The sequence below is a fragment of the Oncorhynchus keta genome, chromosome 2 (genome assembly GCF_023373465.1).
Source record: "Oncorhynchus keta strain PuntledgeMale-10-30-2019 chromosome 2, Oket_V2, whole genome shotgun sequence".
Lineage (NCBI taxonomy): Eukaryota > Metazoa > Chordata > Actinopteri > Salmoniformes > Salmonidae > Oncorhynchus > Oncorhynchus keta.
In genome coordinates this window covers 7,121,142-7,140,463 of record NC_068422.1, presented here as the reverse complement: position 1 = coordinate 7,140,463, position 19,322 = coordinate 7,121,142, and the positions used below count along the sequence as shown (strand labels likewise).

Below are 19,322 nucleotides of genomic sequence, written 5' to 3'. Positions count from 1 at the left end.
ACCGCCAACTTCAGGAGCTTAACGGAAGAATCAGCCAAGGCCAGCAGCAGCTGGAGAAGGAGGGTCAGAACAGTTTTTTTTCTTCTGGTTAGGATATATTGATCTCTGGTTCCCTCTTTATTAATTTGTGTATTTTCATTGTTTAATTAAACCAAGTACTTAAAGCATCAGATAAGCTCAGTGTATATATAGTTGATTTTATTAAAACACATAGGGTGTGTCTGTATGGAAAAATACATGTTTTAACATTTTGTCTAATTGGTCAAAAGAAAAAAAGGACTCGGTCGACCAAGATTGAGTTTTTTGTCGGGGACAGTCCTAGACCTTCCTATTATTGAGTTGCACCACCTTTGCCCTCAGAACAGCTTCAATTAGTTGGGGCATGGACTCTACAAGGTGTTGAAGGCATTCCACAGGGATGCTGGCCCATGTTGACTCCAATGTTTCCCACAGTTGTGTCAAGTTGGCTGGATGTCCTTTGGGTGGTGGATCATTCTTGATACACACAGGAAACTGTTGAGTGTGAAAATCCCAGCAGAGTTGCAGATCTTGACACACTCAAACTGGTGTGCCTAGAATCTACTACCATACCCTGTTCAAAGGCACTTTAATATTTTGTCTTGCCCATAGCCGCAGAATACATTTTTATATATAAGAAAGTAAAAAATATATTACATTTTTTGGAAATAAATTGTGAATTCAACTGGTCAGTCTAATGGAAAGAGCAGGTGTTCATAATGTTTTATACACTCTGTGTATGTGCAAGAAATGTAGGTTGCCAAAATGTCTTTGGTTCATTTGTAAACGTAATTTATAAATGCATTATTTCATATTTACAATCATGGTGAGACCCATTAGTCTACACCTATATCTGTATGTTGGATTATTTTTGTAGAAAATATAATATCAGTGAAAAAGTCAGGAGAGATTCGTAACAATCATTAACCATAAGTATTTTTTATTTTTGATCAATGTGGCTGATTTGGCAATACTTTCACTGAATTTGTTTTTTTTAAAGGAGTAGCTGGTTAGTTTGTCTTGGGTATTCCTCATGTATAGAGCTGTATTTTGCCTAGCTTCCTGGAAAGACTGACATCGCAATGATCTCAGTGTTATAGTTCTACCACTAGGTTGTATTCATCAATAGAAAACTACTGGTCTATAGTGTTGTATTGATAAATGCTCACTATCATGTATATAAGATACTGCCTAACGTTAGACAACAATGTTCACATCCTTCTACATGTCGACAACAGTTCTCCTTCATAATTCTGTTGAATTAATCTGAAATATTGCTTCACTATTGCACATTGGAAAATCAGCAAAGTACAACAACCTATCTGGATTTTCATAGTCCCTCTAGAGGGCAGTAGTGAGTTTACAGTCAGCATAAACATCAACAGATTGCAGACAGTCAAATGTGCAAATTAAAATGTGAATAATCTGAAACAGTCCCAATAAAAACTGTCTGCGACAGTCAGATAAGCAGGAAAATATTGATCAACTGCCCCCAACTGGATCCCATGATCCCAATATTGTCGAACAACCCTTAATAATGCTTTGTGGCTACAAGGCCGGATTATAGCAGATCACTAAGGCTCTACTGTATGTACAACTATCACACATGTTCAACATAGCATAGTATGAGGAATGATGGTACACTACCTGGGCTGGTACTGTTGTGAGCCTTTTACACTCATTTTATACTCACACTGTTCTGGTGGAATCCTACTGAACCATTGTAGTGGCAAGGCTTCTCTCTGGGGTGACTGACAACAGATGACAGAGGTTCTGTTGTCCCTTCATAGCAGAGGGCTCAGTGACCTATGATGAACCCTGTGATCTCTGATGAACCTGTGACCTTTGATTAAACCTGTGACCATTAGCTCAGCAGAGGAGCTTCCTGGTTTCTGGGGGGCCTAGGTTACTCTCTCCTCCAGTGGGGGGCCAGATAAAGGTTTTAGACGTGATGTCACTTCCTTCCTCCAGCAAGATGGACATAATCACTGCACTCTTCAGATGAGGTAGTCCAGACTTATTCTACAGCAAGCATGGCTCAAGATTCTTACTGGTGAGAGAGGAGACAAGGAGATGCAATGATTAGATGTGTAGAGTATTCAGATATAGTGGAGAACCGTTCACCTCCTGTCTTCTAGATAAACTTAGATTTTGGACAGCAGGATGAATACAACACATACTCAATACAGTAGCCGTGTCTGAAACCTGGCTTACCTACTACTTACCAAAACTGCATAACGTGTACTAATCACACACTATTTAGAATGTACTATTTAATAAAAATATATTCAGTAAGCAACAATGTCAACATACTAGACTCACCCATACCGAGAGTGTGTCATCTAATACGCAATTGCGTTGTTTCCCAACATTTGTTCATTTTGGTATAGTCCCCTTATCTGATTATCAGCTGTCGTCAAACACGTTGGTCTGAAAGATGATTCTATTCCTCAGTAGCAGGCAGCAAATTTGTTGTAGATGAAATGAGCCGAAATGAGTATGACATCCTGGCATTTAAAGCATACAATTTTTTTCCCACACACTATAAAATGTATTTTTGCATTCCCAATCATCCTACTATTTAGAACGCAAGTAGAAGTATTCGGACCCTGTAAGGACAATGTGTAAACCCACCATTCTACTGATGTCAGATGCAAAAGTCACCCCTTTAGAGGGCTTCTCCAGAGAGCTGCTACTGCTGCTGCCACCTAGAGAGTTCCTCCTAATGATACCTTGGAGGGGGAGCATGTCCAGGCGCTGCAGACTGTTTCTGCGGGAGGAGGAGAGGTAACTCCTTTCCTTAGAGAGGCGGCGCTGGCGAATTGACAGCATGGTGGCAGGACAGACTATCCCCGCAGGGGGAACCTTCCCCATCCTCTCATACAGCTCTTCAATCTCCCTCTTCTGGGTGGCCTGGAGACTCTGCACCTCTGCCAAGTGTCTGATAGGAGGGAGAGAGAGAATGAGAGAGCGGGATAAAGATAAACAGTTTAGGACTCTGAGGAGGACATGTTTAAGTGCTTTGGAATAGTTGAGAGTCAAGTTGAGTTCAAAGTAATCAAACTTCGATTAAAACCCCAAATGGGTGAATGACTGAAGAGATGCTGAAGGTGAAACACTCACTTCTCCCTCATCTCCAGTAGCTCCTCCCACATGTCCTCACTCTCTGAGTCGTCACTGCTCAGGTATGTGAAGTTACGGCTGTAGCTCAGCCACATGTGGTTTAGAGTGGAGGTGTAGGTGGGGCTCCCTGCCCCTCCATCCCACAGGCCACGCCCCTCTGATTCCACCGCTATAACGGACAGGCCGCTGTCTGCAGACATACCCATCAGACTGAGGCTGCACATTCTCTTCCTCCTCCTCCTCCTCACTGTCTGCTGCTCTTCCTTTTCCTCCTGCTCCTCATCTTCTTCCTTCTCCTCCTCCTGCTCCTCATCTTCTTCCCCCTCTTCCTTCTTCTGCTCCTCCTCATCTTCTTCACCCTGTTCTTCCTCCTCCTCTTCCTGCTGCTGTTCCTTGGTCCCGGCCCACTCTACTTGGACCTCCCGGGCCTCCCCCATAGTGAGGTGTGGGGGGTGGGGAGTGAGGGAGGTGTTCAGGCTGCTCTCTGACTCCCACTGCTCCTGCTCCTCTGTGCTGCTCTTGGAGGTGGTGGTGCTGCCCACTGACATGGGCCTGGCGGGGTTAGAGCCCTGTCCACCTGGTTCAGGGATCTCCATGCTAGGGGAGACCTGAAAACGGCCCACTGTGACAACAGCAGGTGGAGGATCTGTGGGGAGAAGGGGGTTTATGATCAATATCAATACAGTGATAATAATTCATTTTCACAATCTGCTGTTTGTGTTTACATTCTGTTCTAGTAGTTGATATTATATTCTACTGATATTGACTCATGTACACTCAAATTAATTACAATGCTTAAGGCCGGGATTCAATCCGATTGCCCCTTTTCGGCTATTGCAGCGTTCAAAGGCAATGTTTCCGGAGAATTCATGGTAAACGCTGCATATGTCAGCTCAATCTGAAATGTCCTTTAAATATCAAGCGTGCAGTTACGTGGCTCTACTGTTGATCAGATATAACCCTGGTCTTAGTTTCATAACTTTCTGTCAGAAAACCAATCCAACTGCCATATCTACTGCCAACATCTGCAGTGGTGTAAGAAGTGGGAAGGAATCAGAGTTAGCTGAGGTGTGGAACTAGGTGGCACTCTCCTGGCTTGGAAAAACCTTTTCTCTGCTGAATACGGCCTTGGGACTTCTAAAACAGAGCCTGTTCTGTCTGTCTGTTGAGCGGGGTGGGTCTTGTTGGGTTGAGTCGCTCGGGGACCAGAGCAGGGCGGAGTGGCGGTGTAAACACAGACAGGTGGGGAGGAAATGGGAGGAGAGGCCTGTAGTAACGAGTGTAGAAGCCTTATAATTGGTCAGTTCTGCTGGACAAATCTTCTAATAGGTCAATACTGGTAGGCAGGGCTATAATCACACCTACGTATTGGTCCCTTATTCAATGATCCCGAGGCACTTGTAGTGCTAATAGGTGATGTTGTTACCAAACACCGATGTGGGCAGGATAAAACAGAACAGGAAACAACATGGAAGGGCAAATTGGCCCAAACACGCTTATTTTTAGATTGCAGGGCAATTCTGAGAATGATTTACTCTGGTTCCTTGAATGTTTTCCTGGAGGTGCTCTGAGAATGGAAAATATAGGTTATTTGGAATTTTTGGAAAAATAACTTCCTTCAAACTTTCACTGAATGTTTCAATAAAACTTTTAATAATATTGCTAGCTTATTTTGGGTCAATGTTTTTGAACTCCAAGCACATATAGGACACATGGAATTGAATTTTCTTAGGCATTAATCATGTGAACACATGTATTTTTTATTGTGACACAGCATCAGTAGCTAGGTTTCCATCCAATTCGCAACAGATTTTCATGCGAATATTCTAAAATCTAAATGAATAAAATATGTGCATTTTCCCACCGGAGATATTTTCCATCAAATTGACTGCGGATAAAAGTATGTGCATGATAACGTAGTCTACATCATAACTTTTGCGGTTAAATTCCTATGTACCGAATACAAATTCCAGTTAAATGGGATTCCATTGCATTTTCAACTCTACTGATTGTTTCAACACAAAAATTTTTTGCGTTATATAATATTGTCACGTGCGCTCTAGCCTACAGTTTGCAGATACATAGCCTACATGAGATTATTATGGCCAAAAGAGCGATAAAATTTAATTTGTCAAACGGCAGCCAAGCATCGATCATCATGTAACCAGAATAAGACCCTAGATATTTATAGGAAAAAAGCATCAAGCTTTTGCACTTTCACCACTTTGTAATGTTAATCACAATTTATTTATTCTGTAGCCTAATAATCATCATGGTTTTCCGAGTCATTGTGGGAGGACCACACACACACCATATCATCACGTAGTTTACTTCGATATGATGGTTAATATCTAAATATTTGCACATAAAGGCGTTTCCACAGTCAACCCGCTCATAATAGATTTTACCGACACAAAAAAATCCCACCATATAGAACAAACTAATGATCTATCTGCATTTATAAATGGTATGACTTTACTCAAATAAAAATTGGGATGATTCAAACATATAATCTTCTGTCCTCTATCAACCAGGATGGAGCTAGCCATGCCATGTTTTTTAATGGAAACAAAGCTGTTGATTTTAGTCTATTCAAACAGTCCCCATTTCAAAGGAAACAAGCACTCATTAAGATCAGGTGTGGCCAATTAGTGGGAGCAGCCAAAATACCTGTTGCTGCTGAGAACAGAATGCATATGTTTTTAAATAACATTCTTAGAATGTTCTCTAAACATAGATTATTATAGTTTTGTGTTTTTATATTTGTTTTTATTTCTATTTGTTTTTTCATTTTTATTTGAAATGTAGTTTAGTTTGTTATTTTTCGTTTTTATTCCGTTTTAGTTTGATAGAAACATTTATATTTCATTTTTATGTTATTTAGTTTCAGTTTTAGTGTCAAGGACAAAGTAGCCTATGCCTGGGAGGCTAGCAGCCATGTATGTTCTACTTCTTCTGTTACCAAGTCATAGACTACTGTTAGCTAGTGATAGGCTAGTGTTAACTAGTGTTAGCTTGTAATAGGCTAGTGTTAGCTAGTGTTAGCTTGTAATAGGCTCGTGTTAGCTAGTGATAGGCTAATAATAAGCTAGTGCTAGCTTGTAATTAGCTAGTAATAGGCTAGCTAGTAGTCTCTGAAATTACAGACCTAAAGGATTCTCTTGGACATTTAGAAAGAAAACAAATCGGGGAAGGGTGTTCTTTAGACAGAACCCAAGTTTGGGTAGGTAGACCAAGCCTGAAAAATCATCATTGGTTACCGCCTTGGTTACCGCCTTCCAAAGTGTGTTGCATGAACTTTACAAAAAATATACGTAATCAAAGACTGCAAGTTTCTGCAGCTGCTCTTCACCAACTTCAGCCTACAGCCACCGCCTGCATTGTGGGTGGCTCTATTGTCAACCAAGCATTAAGATGTTTTTGTTTGCCTCAGGAACCAAATTTGCAATTTTCATGTATACAGTGGACAAATGAATGTGCGGCTCTCAATAACCAATTGATTGTCCTATTTGTTTTACATTGTACTATCTATTTACAGTTTGAATGTGTGATAAATGTTTATTTCGACATTACAAAAATAACCTTATAAACGACAGCAACACTGCCATGTTGCACTGAGCCGTGCCTTTGGAAAAGCACAACTTTTGGCTGTTGCAGATGCACCTCCCCCGACTTCACTCCTCAACTCGCGTCTGCAGTCTATTGCTTTAGTTTTAACACTCAAGAGTCCATTCTTTATCTGAAGCAAGTAAGCAGACATCTCAGAGCATCGGGTAAATCCCTTGCAGTGGTTTTAGTGAACATACTGTATATGATGCAAACTATCCACTTGTGAAATGCACTAATTCAAAATAACCTCTGCGTTCTCCATCTCGCTAGCTAGATAGCTACCACTTTACAGTGCCTTCAGAAAGTATTCATATGTGTATTCCCTTTGTCTTATTACATTTTTATGTGTTACAGCCTGAATTTAAAATGGATTATTTTCAGTTAACCATCTACACACAATACAATTTTCAGATCTTGCCGTAGATTTACAGTGGGGCAAAAAAGGTATTTAGTCAGCCACTAATTGTGCAAGTTCTCCCACTTAAAAAGATGAGAGAAGCCTGTAATTTTCATCATAGGTACACTTCAAGTATGACAGACAAAATGAGAAAAGGAAATCCAGAAAATCACATTGTAGGATTTTTAATTTATTTATTTGCAAATGATGGTGGAAAATAAGCATTTGGTCAATAACAAACGTTTATCTCAATACTTTGTTATATACACTTTGTTGGCAATGACAGAGGTCAAACATTTTCTGTAAGTCTTCACAAGGTTTTCACACACTGTTGCTGGTATTTTGGCCCATTCCTCCATGCAGATCTCCTCTAGAGCAGTGCTGTTTTGGGGCTGTTGCTGGGCAACACAGACTTTCAACTCCCTCCAAAGATGTTCTATGGGGTTGAGATCTGGAGACTGGCTAGGCCACTCCAAGACCTTGAAATGCTTCTTACGAAGCCACTCCTTCGTTGCCCGGGCGGCGTGTTTGGGATCATTGTCTTGCCGAAAGACCCAGCCACGTTTCATCTTCAATGCCCTTGCTGATGATAGGCTTTGTTACTTTGGTCCCAGTTCTCTACAGTTCATTCACTAGGTCCCCCCGTGTGGTTCTGGGATGTTTGCTCACCGTTGTGTTCATTTTGACCCCACGGGGTGAGATCTTGCGTGGAGCCCCAGATCGAGGGAGATTATCAGTGGTCTTGTATGTCTTCCATTTCCTAATAATTGCTCCCACAGTTGATTTCTTCAAACCAAGCTGCTTACCTATTGCAGATTCAGTCTTTACCAGCCTGGTGGAGGTTTACAATTTTGTTTCTGGTGTCCTTTGACAGCTCTTTGGTCTTGGCCATAGTGGAGTTTGGAGTGTGACTATTTGAGGTTGAGGACAGGTGTCTTTTATACTGATAACAAGTTCAAACAGGTGCCACTAATACAGGTAACGAGTGGAGGACAGAGGAGCCTCTTAAAGAAGTTACAGGTCTGTGAGAGCCAGAAATCTTGCTTGTTTGTAGGTGACCAAATACTTATTTTCCACCATAATTTGCAAATAAATTCATTAAAAATCCTACAATGTGATTTTCTTGATATTTTATTTTCTCATTTCGTGTGTCATAGTTGATACCTATGATGAAAATTACAGGCCTCTCTCATCTTTTTAAGTGGGAGAACTTGCACAATTGGTGGTTGACTAAATACTTTTTTGCCCCACTGTATGTAAAAACTTTAACTAGGCCACTCAGGAACATTCACTGTCTTCTTGGTAAGCAACTCCAGTGTAGATTTGGCCTTGTGTTTTAGGTTATTGTCCTGCTTAAGGGTGAATTAATCTCCCAGTGTCTGGTGGAAAGCAGACTGAACCAGATTTTCCTCTGGAATTTTGCCTGTGCTTAGCTACATTCCATTGAAAAAACCTCCCCAGTCCATTAACGATTACAAGCATACCCATAACATGGTGCAGCCACCATTATGCTTCAAAATATGGAGAGTGGTACTCAGGAATGTGTTGTATTATACTTGCCCCAAACATAACACTTTGTGTTCAGGACTAAAAGTGAATCACTTTGCCACGTCTTTTGCAGTATTCATTTAGTGCCTTGTTGTAAACAGGATGCATGTTATTTTTTTGTACAGGCTTCCTTCTTTTCACTCCATCATTTAGGTTAATATTGTGGAGTAACTACTATTTTGTTGAGGCATTCTCAGTTTTCTCCTATCACAGCTGTTAAACTCTGTAACTGTTTTAAAGTCACAATTGGCCTCATGGTGAAATCTCTGAGTGGTTTTCTTCCTCTCCGGCAACTAAATTAGGAAGGACGCCTGTATCTTTGTAGTGACTGGGTGTATTGATACAGCATCCAAAGTGTAATTAATAACCACACTATGCTCAAAGATATATTCAATGTCTGCTTTTTTTTTTACCCATCCACCAATAGGTGGTGCTCTTGGCGAGGCAATTGAAAACATCCCTGGTGTTTGTGGTTGAAATTCACTGCTCGACTGAGGGACCTTACAATTATCTGTATGTGTGGGGTACAGAGATGAGGTAGTCATTCAAAAAATATGTTAAACACTATTATTGCACACAGAGTCCATGCAACTTATTATGTGGCTTGCTAAGCACATTTTTACTCTTAAAATTATTTAGGCTTGCCATAACAAAAATACTTATTGACTCAAGACATTTCAGTTTTCATATTTTATTCATCTGTAAAAATTTAGAAAAACATAATTCCACTTTGACATTATGGAGTATTGTGTGTAGGCCAGTGGCAAAAAAATATAAATTCAATCCATTTAAAATTATGACTGTAACACAATAAAATGTGGAAAAGTCTGAAGGCGGGGATGTTGACACTAGGGCAACAAACAGACAGGGCCGTGGTGTCACTGGATAAGGTAGCGATGTGCTTCCCCTTTTCCCGAAGAGATCATTAGAGATAATTTAAAATGGCTTCCACCATTTTAAAGTAGTCAACTGGGTGGGGATTCCGGAGTAATCAGCCAATGATCAGAGTATTGTCTTCTTCTTCAAATTGGATTGCCTATAGTTAGTAAATGGCTTTGAGCTATATTACCGACATCTAGTGACCACACTAAATGAATGACACACACTATTTGGTTTAAGACTCCAGCACTGCAGGTGGCAGGTAAAATCACCAATGTTAGCTTTACACTTTTTTCAAACATCAGACAGCCTCAAAGGCACTGCCCATGCTGTCACAGACAAGGTACTTGTACAGATGAGATGTGTATGCTGGAACAATGAGGAAGTTTGACTAAGTGCACTGGGCCGGGCTAATGATCGCAGTGCTAGAGGCATCACTACAGACCCGGGTTTGATCCCAGCTGACTGTGATCGGGAGTCCAATAGGGGTGGCGCACAATTGGCCCAGCGTCGTCCGGGTTAGGCCAGTGTAGGTCTTCATTGTAAATAAGAATTTGTTCTTAACGTACTTGCCAAGTTAAATAAAGGTTATTTAAAATATATATATATAATTGTGCAGCATGATGCCTCTTTTTTCCCAAAGTTTAGAAGAGAAAAAACTCAAACTGAACATAATTTACCATGGGTTTCATTCTATTTTAGTTTGTTTTGGAGTCAAAGTTAATAGTTTTAGTATAATTTTAGTTTCTCAAATGTGTTTCTTAATTATTTTATTGCAGTTTACTAAATAGTTTTTTGGTTTTGGTATTGTTTTAGATTCAGTTTAAATTTACTACAATAACCTCTGAACTTTACTGGAAAGTTTTTGAACGTTCTGAGAACATGGATTTAAATAGAACCATGAGGAAACGTTATGCTGAAGTACTGAAATTCCCACAGAATAATGTTGTAGACCGACATCCGGCACCGACAGAGATGGCCGCCTCGCTTCGCGTTCCGAGGAAACTATGCAGTATTTCGTTTTTTTACGTGTTATTTCTTACATTGTTACCCCAGGAAATCTTAGGTTTTATTACATACAGTCGGGAGGAACTACTGGATACAAGAGCAACATCAACTCACCAACATTACGACCAGGAATACGACTATCCTGAAGCGAATCCTCTGTCTGGCAGCCACCCAGGACAATGGATCGGATCCCAGCCGGCGGCCCAAAACAACGATGCCGCAGAAGGGGCAGACGGAGCGGTCTTCTGGTCAGGCGCTGTAGACGGTCACATCGCGTCCTCAGAGCATGCGCAGACCAGCTGGCTGATGTGTTTACGGACATATTCAATCAATCCTTATCCCAGTCTGCTGTTCCCACATGCTTCAAGAGGGCCACCATTGTTCCTGTTCCCAAGAAAGCTAAGGTAACTGAGCTAAATTACTACCGCCCCGTAGCACTCACTTCCATCATCATGAAGTGCTTTGAGAGACTAGTCAAGGACCAATTTGCTTACCGCCCCAATAGGTCCACAGACGACGCAATCGCAATCACACTGCACACTGCCCTAACCCATCTGGACAAGAGGAATACCTATGTAAGAATGCTGTTCATCGACTACAGCTCAGCATTTAACACCATAGTACCCTCCAAACCCGTCATTAAGCTCGAGACCCTTGGTTCTCGCCCCCGCCCTGTGCAACTGGGTCCTGGACTTCCTGACTGACCTGCCCCCAGCTGGTGAGGGTAGGTAACAACATCTCCACCCCACTGATCATCAACACTGGGGTCCCACAAGGGTGCGTTCTCAGCCCTCTCCTGTACTCCCTGTTCACCCATGACTGCGTGGCCATGCACGCCTCCAACTCAATCATCAAGTTTGCAGACGACACTACAGTGGTAGGCTTGATTACCAACAACGACGAGATGGCCTACAGGGAGGAGGTGAGGGCCCTCGGAGTGTGGTGTCAGGAAAATAACCTCACACTCAACGTCAAAAAAACTAAGGAGATGATTGTGGACTTCAGGAAACAGCAGAGGGAGCAGCCCCTTATCCACATCGACAGTGGAGAGGGTGGAAAGTTTTAAGTTCCTCAGCGTACACATCATGGAAAACTGAAATGGTCCACCCACACAGACAGCATGGTGAAGAACCTCAGGAGGCTGAAGAAATTTGGCTTGTCACCAAAAACACGTACAAACTTTTACAGATGCACAATCGTGAGCATCCTGTCGGACTGTATCATCACCTGGTACGGTAACTGCTCCGCCCACAACCGTAAGGCTCTCCAGAGGGTAGTGAGGTCTGCACAACGCATCACCGGGGGCAAACTACCTGCCAACCAGGACAACAACCACCCGAGCCACTGCGTGATCACCCCGCTATCATCCAGAAGGTGAGGTCAGTACAGGTGCATCAAAGCGGGGACCGAGAGACTGAAAAACAGCTTCTATCTCAAGGCCATCAGACTGTTAACGAGCCATCACTAACATTGAGTGGCTGCTGCCAACATACTGACTCAACTCCAGCCACTTTAATAATGTAAAATTTGATGTAATAAATGGATCACTAGCCACTTTAAATAAGGCCACTTTATATAATGTTTACATACCCTACATTACTCATCTCTATACCATCTACTGCATCTTGCCTATGCCTTTCGGCCATCACTCATTCATATATTTGTATGTACATATTCTTATTCATTCCTTTACACTTGTGTGTGTATAAGGTAGTTGTTGTGAAATTATTAGGTTAGATTACTTGTTAAATATTACTGCATGGTCGGAACTAGAAGCACAAGCATTTTGCTACATTCGCATTAACATCTGCATGTGACAAATAACATATTATTTTATTTGTTTCTTCATGTTTTCTGAACTATTTGAGAACTTTCCAAATATCAAACCAGTTGGAGAACATTCCTACATTACCAACTGTTTTATTAAATGTAACCATGTTTGAACTTTTAGGAAATGTTCTGTTAAAGTAATGAAATACCAAGAAAATCATGTTTTTTTTGTCAAGTTCCTTAAATGTACTGAAAATGTTCCAAAGCCAAGCAACTATCCTGCACCATTCCCAGAAAGTTGTGGGAAGTGTGTATGCAAAATAACCATAGGACAACCACGCTCTCACCAAGCCCTAAGAATCATATGGTTCTCAGAACGTAGCTGGGTAGGCCTTATTTAGACAGAATAAAACATAAAACACACTTGCATAATAGAGAAACGGCCTCGTTGTGTGTGTGTGTGTGTGTGTGTGTGTGTGTGTGTGTGTGTGTGTGTGTGTGTGTGTGTGTGTGTGTGTGTGTGTGTGTGTGTGTGTGTGTGTGTGTGTGTGTGTGTGTGTGTGTGTGTGTGTGTGTGTGTGTCTGAAGTGTGTGTGTCTGAAGTGTGTGTGTGTGTGTCTGGAATGTTCACTCTGCATTTGTTTAGTGTGCTAACAAGGTCTGCCAGCGTCCTCCCCGGCCCGTCTCCTACCATCAACAGATCAACAGTAAGCTTAGGTAAGGGCCAGTACAGTAGAATACAGCTAGAGTAGAGATAGCGAGGGGAAGTCGCTGTGAATTCTACCTGTGTAACTGGAAGATACTCTGGGCTTGGGAGCACTGGCATTCATCTCAGGCACCATTGGTCTGGACATTGGTGTGGTTGAGCTGAACGATGATAACTTGGGAAAAGAGGAAGGAAACATGTAATCAATATTATTAAGAAAATTATTACGAGAAATAAATCTATCCCCCCCCTATACATTAGGTATTTCTCTTTATCATTTTCTTAATCAAATCAAATGTTCTTTGTCACATGCGCCGAATACAACAGGTCAACCTTATAGTGAAATGCTTACTTATAAGCCCTTAACCGACAATGCAGTTTTAAGAAAAATACCTTAAAAAAATAAAAGTAACAAATAACAATGTTGATGACTTTTTTCCAGTAGGCAAAATAATTTCAGCTATGTTTCAGTGACCAAAAATATTCAGCAAGAATGACATTACTTGTCACTGTCAGACAGTCATGTAAGGTCTAGTTGGTAACTTACTGTGCTCTCCGGGCTGTCTGTGGCCGAGGGGGACAGGTCAGACCCCGACGCAGAGCTGGACACATCAGACTGGTCCTGAGGAACCATGTAGGATCCTTGGGAACTATTCTGTAAATGGCTTAGGCGTTTGGAAGACACTGTTTGCAGTGACATCCCCTGTGGGTTCCTTGGAGGGGTGTTGTAGCCCATCATAGAGGGAGATATGTGGTTATGCTGCCAGCTGGGGTGTCTGTTTTGAGAGTACACAGACCCAGACACATCCCTCTGCATCTCTGGTGGAGTGTCGGCGCCCTGGTAGACACTGTGCTGTTTTCCTTGACCAGGCATCCCACCCTGAGGGTGGGGGACCTCCACTGGAGCTGTCTGGTAGGGGGGGGAGTAGATGGATGGGTAGCCAGACTGGGGGTGGAAGCCTGCTATGGAGGGCATCCCTTGGTTGGCCAGGCTGTTGGCAGGGATGAAGGAGTGGGCCATGCTCATCGCCATGGAGATCACATTGGCCAGGGAGAAGAGGGGCTGTGTGTGGGAAGGCCACATGTCGGAGTGCTGGGGGTGAGCAGAGGGAGACAGAGGGTTCCCCTCCCCGCTGTACTCTAAGGGGCTCGGGGCATCAGAGTGGTGGCCCCCGGAGAAGGCTGGGGAGTAAACGGAGGGGAACATGGGGTTGCTGGCAACCCATGTGAGGGGAGAATGGGCTGGTTTTGGGGAGCCGGGGTTCACTGGATAAGGGAAAGGGAAGTGTGTGTGGCCCATGAAGGGGGGCATGTGGTAGTGCTGCTTGGGATGGGGGTGCTGCTGCTTGGGATGGGGGTGCTGCTGCTTAGGATGGGGATGGAGGTGCTCTGGGGAGAACATGGAGACTGGGTGGTGCTGCTGTGGGTGGAGGTGCTGCTGCTGGGGGTGCTCTGGGGAGAACATGGAGGCTGGGTGGTGCTGCTGGGGTTGGGGGCACTCTTGGGAGAACATTGAGGCTGGGTGGTGCTGCTGGTAGTGAGGAGAACCTGGTAGAAAACAGAACAATTTATGTTAGTGATTATCAAATTCAACTAACTTTTATTTACTGAGAGGGAACTTTGTGTGGTGACAGATTGGTAGACACAAAACAACATAACATTACCTAACTCAGAAATACCACTTGTGTAAAAAGAATGCCTTACAAAACCTCAATGTGTTCTTTACAGTGTCCTCATACAAACTCTTATGCCAACGCCTGGAGAACACCTTAGGTTGTAAAAGAGTGGGATACTGAACGAACACAGAGACTAGTGAATTACATTATTCTTGCTCCATCTCACTCAGATTTTGGATTGTTCCTTCTGCCCTACTGCCAAGTGACATCAGGCATTTGGAACATAAATCCCTCATGTGCGGTGGTTTCCATGGCAAATGGCAGGGTTTTGTCTTTAAAAAATCACAGTTTAAGAGAGAGCTTTGATGAGATTGTCATTGCATAACAGGAGCTGATAGCCAGAGTGGTTGGGGCATGTGCAGTTATGTATGCATTCCAAATGGCACCCAAAAGTAGGGCATTGGTCAAAAGTGGTGCATAATGTAGGGAATAGGATGCCATTTGGGACGCAGGCAGATATATTTTGGATTAGAAATTTAATGCAGCAAGGAAAGACTCGTTTTGACATTTATGAAAGTCTGAAATTGAAAACATCCCACTGGGCACAGACGTCAATTCAAGGTCTATTCCACACTCCTCAGGGATTAGTGCGGACGCCATTACACTACCCCATCCATTGATTTTAAATTGTATTCAACAATGGCTCTACAGTTATGACCCAACAGGTCTCCTGTCACTGAGGTAATCCAGCCACTAACACGACAGTCACTGAGGTAATCCAGCCACTAACATGTCAGTCACTGAGGTAAACCAGCCACTAACATGTCAGTCACTGAGGTAATCCAGCCACTAACACGCCAGTCACTGAGGTAATCCAGCCACTAACATGTCAGTCACAGAGGTAAACCAGCCACTAACATGTCAGTCACTGAGGTAATCCAGTCACTAACACGCCAGTCAATGAGGTAATCCAGCCACTAACACGCCAGTCACTGAGGTAATCCAGCCACTAGCACGCCAGTCACTGAGGTAATCCAGCCACTAACACGCCAGTCACTGAGGTAATCCAGTCACGAACATGCCAGTCACTGAGGTTATCCAGTCACTAACATGCCAGTCACTGAGGTAATCCACCCACTAACACGCCAGTCACTGAGGTAATCCAGTCACTAACATGCCAGTCACTGAGGTAATCCAGCCACTAACACGCCAGTCACTGAGGTAATCCAGTCACTAACACGCCAGTCAATGAGGTAATCCAGCCACTAACACGCCAGTCAATGAGGTAATCCAGCCACTAACACGCCAGTCACTGAGGTAATCCAGCCACTAGCACGCCAGTCACTGAGGTAATCCAGCCACTAACACGCCAGTCACTGAGGTAATCCAGTCACGAACATGCCAGTCACTGAGGTTATCCAGTCACTAACATGCCAGTCACTGAGGTAATCCACCCACTAACACGCCAGTCACTGAGGTAATCCAGTCACTAACATGCCAGTCACTGAGGTAATCCAGCCACTAACACGCCAGTCACTGAGGTAATCCAGTCACTAACACGCCAGTCAATGAGGTAATCCAGCCACTAACACGCCAGTCAATGAGGTAATCCAGCCACTAACACGCCAGTCACTGAGGTAATCCAGCCACTAACACGCCAGTCACTAAGGTAATCCAGTCACTAACATGCCAGTCACTGAGGTAATCCACCCACTAACATGCTAGTCACTGAGGTTATCCAGTCACTAACATGCCAGTCACTGAGGTAATCCACCCACTAACACGCCAGTCACTGAGGTAATCCAGTCACTAACATGCCAGTCACTGAGGTAATCCAGCCACTAACACGCCAGTCACTGAGGTAATCCAGTCACTAACACGCCAGTCAATGAGGTAATCCAGCCACTAACACGCCAGTCACTGAGGTAACCCAGCCACTAACACGCCAGTCACTAAGGTAATCCAGTCACTAACATGCCAGTCACTGAGGTAATCCACCCACTAACATGCTAGTCACTGAGGTTATCCAGTCAATAACATGCCAGTCACTGAGGTAATCCACCCACTAACACGCCAGTCACTGAGGTAATCCAGTCACTAACATGCCAGTCACTGAGGTAATCCAGCCACTAACACGCCAGTCACTGAGGTAATCCAGTCACTAACACGCCAGTCAATGAGGTAATCCAGCCACTAACACGCCAGTCACTGAGGTAATCCAGCCACTAGCACGCCAGTCACTGAGGTAATCCAGCCACTAACACGCCAGTCACTGAGGTAATCCAGCCACTAACACGCCAGTCACTAAGGTAATCCAGTCACTACCATGCCAGTCACTGAGGTAATCCACCCACTAACACGCTAGTCACTGAGGTTATCCAGTCACTAACATGCCAGTCACTGAGGCAATCCACCCACTAACACGCCAGTCACTGAGGTAATCCAGTCACTAACATGCCAGTCACTGAGGTAATCCAGCCACTAACACGCCAGTCACTGAGGTAATCTTCCGGCGCCGACAGAGATGGCCGCCTCTCTTCGCGTTCCTAGGAAACTATGCAGTTTTTCGTTTTTTTTACGTGTTATTTCTTACATTAGTACCCCAGGTCATCTTAGGTTTCATTACATACAGTCGAGAAGAACTACTGAATATAAGATCAACGTCAACTCACCATCAGTACGACCAAGAATATGATTTTCGCGACGCGGATCCTGTGTTCTGCCTTTCAACCAGGACAACGGAATGGATCCCATGCGGCGACCCAAAAAAACGACTCCGTAAAAGAGGGAAACGAGGCGGTCTTCTGGTCAGACTCCGGAGACGGGCACATCGTGCACCACTCCCTAGCATTCTTCTCGCCAATGTCCAGTCTCTTGACAACAAGGTTGATGAAATCCGAGCAAGGGTAGCATTCCAGAGGGACATCAGAGACTGTAACGTTCTTTGCTTCACGGAAACATGGCTCACTGGAGAGACGCTATCGGAGGCGGTGCAGCCAGCGGGTTTCTCCACGCATTGCGCCGACAGAAACAAACATCTTTCTGGTAAGAAGGGGGGCGGGGGCGTATGCCTTATGGCTAACGAGACATGGTGTGATGAAAGAAACATACAGGAACTCAAATCCTTCTGTTCACCTGATTTAGAATTCCTCACAATCAAATGTCGACCGCATTATCTACCAAGAGAATTCTCTTCGATTATAATCACAGCCGTATATATTCCCCCCCAAGCAGACACATCGATGGCTCTGAAAGAACTTTATTTGACACTTTGCAAACTGGAATCCATTTATCCGGAGGCTGCATTCATTGTAGCTGGGATTTTAAGAAGGCAAATCTGAAAACAAGACTCCCTAAATTTTATCAGCATATCGATTGCGCAACCAGGGGTGGTAAAACCTTGGATCATTGTTACTCTAACTTCCGCGACGCATATAAGGCCCTGCCCCGCCCTCCTTTCGGAAAAGCTGACCACGACTCCATTTTGTTGATCCCTGCCTACAGACAGAAACTAAAACAAGAAGCTCCCACGCTGAGGTCTGTCCAACGCTGGTCCGACCAAGCTGACTCCACACTCCAAGACTGCTTCCATCACGTGGACTGGGATATGTTTCGTATTGCGTCAGATAACAACATTGATGAATACGCTGATTCGGTGTGCGAGTTCATTAGAATGTGCGTTGAAGATGTCGTTCCCATAGCAACAATTAAAACATTCCCTAACCAGAAACCGTGGATTGATGGCAGCATTCGCGTGAAACTGAAAGCGCGAACCACTGCTTTTAATCAGGGCAAGGTGACTGGTAACATGACCGAATACAAACAGTGCAGCTATTCCCTCCACAAGGCTATCAAACAAGCTAAGCGTCAGTATAGAGACAAAGTAGAATCTCAATTCAACGGCTCAGACACAAGAGGTATCTGGCAGGGTCTACAGTCAATCATGGACTACAAGAAGAAAACCAGCCCAGTCACGGACCAGGATGTCTTGCTCCCAGGCAGACTAAATAACTTTTTTGCCCGCTTTGAGGACAATACAGTGCCACTGACACGGCCTGCAACGAAAACATGCGGACTCTCCTTCACTGCAGCCGAGGTGAGTAAGACATTTCAACGTGTTAACCCTCGCAAGGCTGCAGGCCCAGACGGCATCCCCAGCCGCGCCCTCAGAGCATGCGCAGACCAGCTGGCCGGTGTGTTTACGGACATATTCAATCAATCCCTATACCAGTCTGCTGTTCCCACATGCTTCAAGAGGGCCACCATTGTTCCTGTTCCCAAGAAAGCTAAGGTAACTGAGCTAAACAACTACCGCCCCGTAGCACTCACTTCCGTCATCATGAAGTGCTTTGAGAGACTAGTCAAGGACCATATCACCTCCACCCTACCTGACACCCCAGACCAACTCCAATTTGCTTACCGCCCAAATAGGTCCACAGACGATGCAATCTCAACCACACTGCACACTGCCCTAACCCATCTGGACAAGAGGAATACCTATGTGAGAATGCTGTTCATCGACTACAGCTCGGCATTCAACACCATAGTACCCTCCAAGCTCGTCATCAAGCTCGAGACCCTAGATCTCGACCCCGCCCTGTGCAACTGGGTACTGGACTTCCTGACGGGCCGCCCCCAGGTGGTGAGG

General features: G+C 43.9%; 1 protein-coding gene across 2 annotated transcripts in view; it reads right to left on the bottom strand.

Moving 5' to 3' along the window:
- Positions 1 to 3: 3 nt before the first annotated feature.
- The window catches only part of LOC118377152 (serine/threonine-protein kinase WNK4-like), a 126,269-nt gene continuing 106,950 nt past the window's right edge, over positions 4 to 19,322 (bottom strand). The window contains exons 16-20 of one of the 2 annotated variants that reach the window (XM_052471270.1): positions 13,606 to 14,606; positions 13,137 to 13,233; positions 3,142 to 3,787; positions 2,653 to 2,959; positions 4 to 2,068 (exon numbers count right to left, since the gene is read on the bottom strand). In XM_052471270.1, coding sequence (XP_052327230.1) covers positions 2,066 to 2,068; positions 2,653 to 2,959; positions 3,142 to 3,787; positions 13,137 to 13,233; positions 13,606 to 14,606 — 2,054 coding nt within the window. In that variant the 3' untranslated portion in view covers positions 4 to 2,065. The remainder of the gene's footprint in view (positions 2,069 to 2,652; positions 2,960 to 3,141; positions 3,788 to 13,136; positions 13,234 to 13,605; positions 14,607 to 19,322) is intronic. The other variant, XM_052471276.1, reaches the window with a different exon arrangement.